Here is a 3,163-nt window from a genome sequence, read left to right as displayed (position 1 = left end):
ATCTGGTGTCAAAAGCTTTTTAAAACATTGTAAAGTTATTTTTCATAAAGTACTTTTCGAGTTATAAGACTTGAAAGTTATAATACCGCCGGCATTACGCAAGGTATCCGACCGACGGATAAAATCTCTTGAATGTTGTTCAGGATTATGTCCTGGATAATATTTGTTGAGATCAAGATCATTGAAGATTGTTCCTCTTGTTTTCATTTTTGCACTGAAAATTTTTATGTAAAAGAAAATAACTTTATGGTTCCTCAATCCCTGCAGATGACCCTTTTTTTTAATACTCGTTTTGCCAACGTGGTTGTTCCTCAGTTGAAAAGGGGGCAGCAAAAACTCATTGTCTAGGAGCGTCAGAAATCTTAATTCGACCCTGTCTAATAGACGAGTATAGATTGTATGCCGCATAAAATTATCCATCATACTAGCTTGTGTTAGATACATGCAAACCGTTCATAAACAACGATTATAGTCGCAATGTACAGAGACAAGAAAATCTTTCCCTTTTATGTCGACTTATTTTGCAATCTAACATCTAGCATTTGACTCTTCCCATGAGCAGACTCATCTAGATCTTAGCACGATTCGCAGAAACGGAATCGCATGACATAAACATACCTTAACAAATCCTACTCTCTTCTCAGGCCTTGTGTTCACTTCCGATTAAGCAGTAAACTCTCGTAGTGGTAGTGGATCACCCATTCCGAGCACCGATTTCCGGGCTCTATTTAAAACTGTTAACTGACAGTTTGAAATTCACTAGAGACTTGTCTAACACAATGCTTGTGGAAGCGTATTCGACATAAGGACCATTTCTTACGTGTTTCTTCCGCGCGTTTTTATATACTTGAAACACGTAAGAAGATCATCATATATCGAATCGCAGTAATACATAGCTTACTTACCCGTATGTTTTGTCCTCTATCGAATAATTCTGAGCTTGCAGATGTGCGAAACGTGATGCTGAAGGGCGATTGCTATCCTCTTTTTGCAAGTAACCTTTACTCATAGCTAACTTTAAAGCTCCACCTACCCCGTGACCGAGTGACGGCTCGGCATCTAAAATTGCTGCCTCCATTACAACTGGTTCCGAAATGTTCTCATCTAATTACAGAAATTATATTTAATTTACATTTAAGAAAAAATCAATTATAAGAAAATCAATTCAATTTTCACTTCAATTTTTTAAGTTGTAAGAATGCATTGATTTGTTTTCTTTTTTATAGGGAAATATATCAGTTATATGTTGTTACATGTTGTTATCTCTTGTTATATAAAATTAATCTGCATCAGCACACATGAAATACCTAAATGCACTGTATTCCAAGCACCGCGACCATCATCTTCTTCTTCATTTGCAGGCGGTTCCTCTTTAATTCCGTCCATTTCAAAATCCTACAATATTATATTGTATTCAAAATGCAATAATATTCTATTACAATTAACCAAAAATATGTTATGTTTAGTATACCATGAGTTCCTGTCCATTTTCCTCTCTATTTCCAGCGAGTCCATAAGTAGGTATATCACCCAAGGTCCTACAAAATTCTGCAGTAGAATTAAGAACAATATTTCCAGATTGATTTTCCTCAGAGTTAAGAATTTCATGTTTTATTGTTTCAATAGTTTTCTGGATGCCAGCTAAATGTCCCTCCTTCAAACGTTGAGTTTTCTTTAAAGCCAATTGTAATTCTAATTCCTTATCATCTTCTTCAAGTTTTATTCCAGTAAGATCTTCTGCAGGAGCTGTTCCCAATAATTTTAATAAATCAAACAAATAATACAATACATTGTCAATACATAGCAAATCGAAAAACACAAAAATTATATAGAACACAAAGAATTATATACATAAATATAATTTAACAATGTACATACTATACAAAGAACTGACAAAAAAAAATAGAAATAAGTAGAAATGTGTTTCGTTACATAATTCAATTACTTACAATTTACAAATACCTAGTATTCAAATAAGCATTTTTTTATTCTTAATTTTTATAAACTTATTTAAATATCTTTACCTTCTAAATCATCGACATCTAAAGTATCATTATCCTTCGAATCTTCCGGTTTTTTTCTTCTCCTACTTCCAAGATCTCGAAGATAATCATTGTCCACAGGGACTAAATCATCTGCTTTCAATTTCTTTTTCGTTCTAATTTTCCGAATCTAATTATATTATGTATTATTTTATATTATTGCAGAAAACGTTATATATAATATTTTAAAAATAAATTGTGAATACAAAATGTATCAAATATATAGCCATATCAATAGTAATTCTGTATCTAAAGAATATTAATTTACTACATGTACAACACATTAGAAAACAATTTTCTACCTTCTTCTTTGGTTTCTTGAATTTTGCAAGTTCCTCTTCATTATAATATTCACTCGCTAATTTTGGTTCTGTCATTTGTAGCGTTTCTAATTTTTTATTTGCCAAGCGTTGCTTCACTGTCTCTATCTGACGTCGTTTAAATTCTACTGCATTATTAGTACCCAACACGAAATTGTCTTTTTTTTCACCATCGATTTCCTCATCATATTTTTCTAAAATCTTATTTTTAGGAAATCCATATTCGTCGAAATTTTCATCGGCGTATGGATCATATGTAGGTTTCTTAATTTTATTTAAAACACTACGTTTGTAACGTTCATTGTCGATCATATTCACATTTACAAGTAAATCATCATTTTCATTTAATACTTCTTGATCTTTTAATGTTAGAATTACAGTCTTGCCTTCCTCAAATGTTTCCTACAAAATATTTCCTGTTTAAAATTTATTGTAAATAAGAAAAATAGAAAATTATATAATTTATAGATATAAGTATCGAAAGCTTAAATAATAATTAATACATATTATTAGAATCATATATTATACTCACAAGATTATGCTCGACTTTAAGGCCTTTCAAATCTTTCTCTGTATATGCCGTGTTGCGGGCAGTATATATTTCCTCTTTAACCAAATTCCCGATTCCAAATTCTTCATCCAATTGATCCAACATTTTTGCCTTAAATTAAAATAATATTTTTCTTTTAAAAAATCTACAGCAGAATACAAACTTTAATAAAGTATTATAATATGTGAAATTATTGTGATGTGTATATGTATACACACACACACACACATACACACACACACACACACACA

The 3,163-nt window shown here is 31.2% G+C and overlaps 1 protein-coding gene across 2 annotated transcripts in view; it reads right to left on the bottom strand.

The window, feature by feature from the left end:
- LOC108685390 (U4/U6.U5 tri-snRNP-associated protein 1) overlaps positions 1–3,163 on the bottom strand; it is a 5,975-nt gene that overhangs the window by 1,566 nt on the left and 1,246 nt on the right. The window contains exons 3-9 of one of the 2 annotated variants that reach the window (XR_001931666.1): positions 2,895–3,023; positions 2,345–2,764; positions 2,025–2,172; positions 1,472–1,746; positions 1,308–1,395; positions 906–1,104; positions 619–741 (exon numbers count right to left, since the gene is read on the bottom strand). Coding sequence is in view for 1 of the 2 variants with exons in the window: in XM_018190151.1 (XP_018045640.1) it covers positions 906–1,104; positions 1,308–1,395; positions 1,472–1,746; positions 2,025–2,172; positions 2,345–2,764; positions 2,895–3,023 (1,259 nt within the window). In the remaining variant the exon portion in view is untranslated. The remainder of the gene's footprint in view (positions 1–618; positions 742–905; positions 1,105–1,307; positions 1,396–1,471; positions 1,747–2,024; positions 2,173–2,344; positions 2,765–2,894; positions 3,024–3,163) is intronic. The other variant, XM_018190151.1, reaches the window with a different exon arrangement.

Source organism: Atta colombica, unplaced genomic scaffold (genome assembly GCF_001594045.1).
Source record: "Atta colombica isolate Treedump-2 unplaced genomic scaffold, Acol1.0 scaffold153, whole genome shotgun sequence".
Lineage (NCBI taxonomy): Eukaryota > Metazoa > Arthropoda > Insecta > Hymenoptera > Formicidae > Atta > Atta colombica.
Note: the sequence above shows the minus strand (reverse complement) of the source record. Positions and strands in the feature narration are given on the sequence as shown.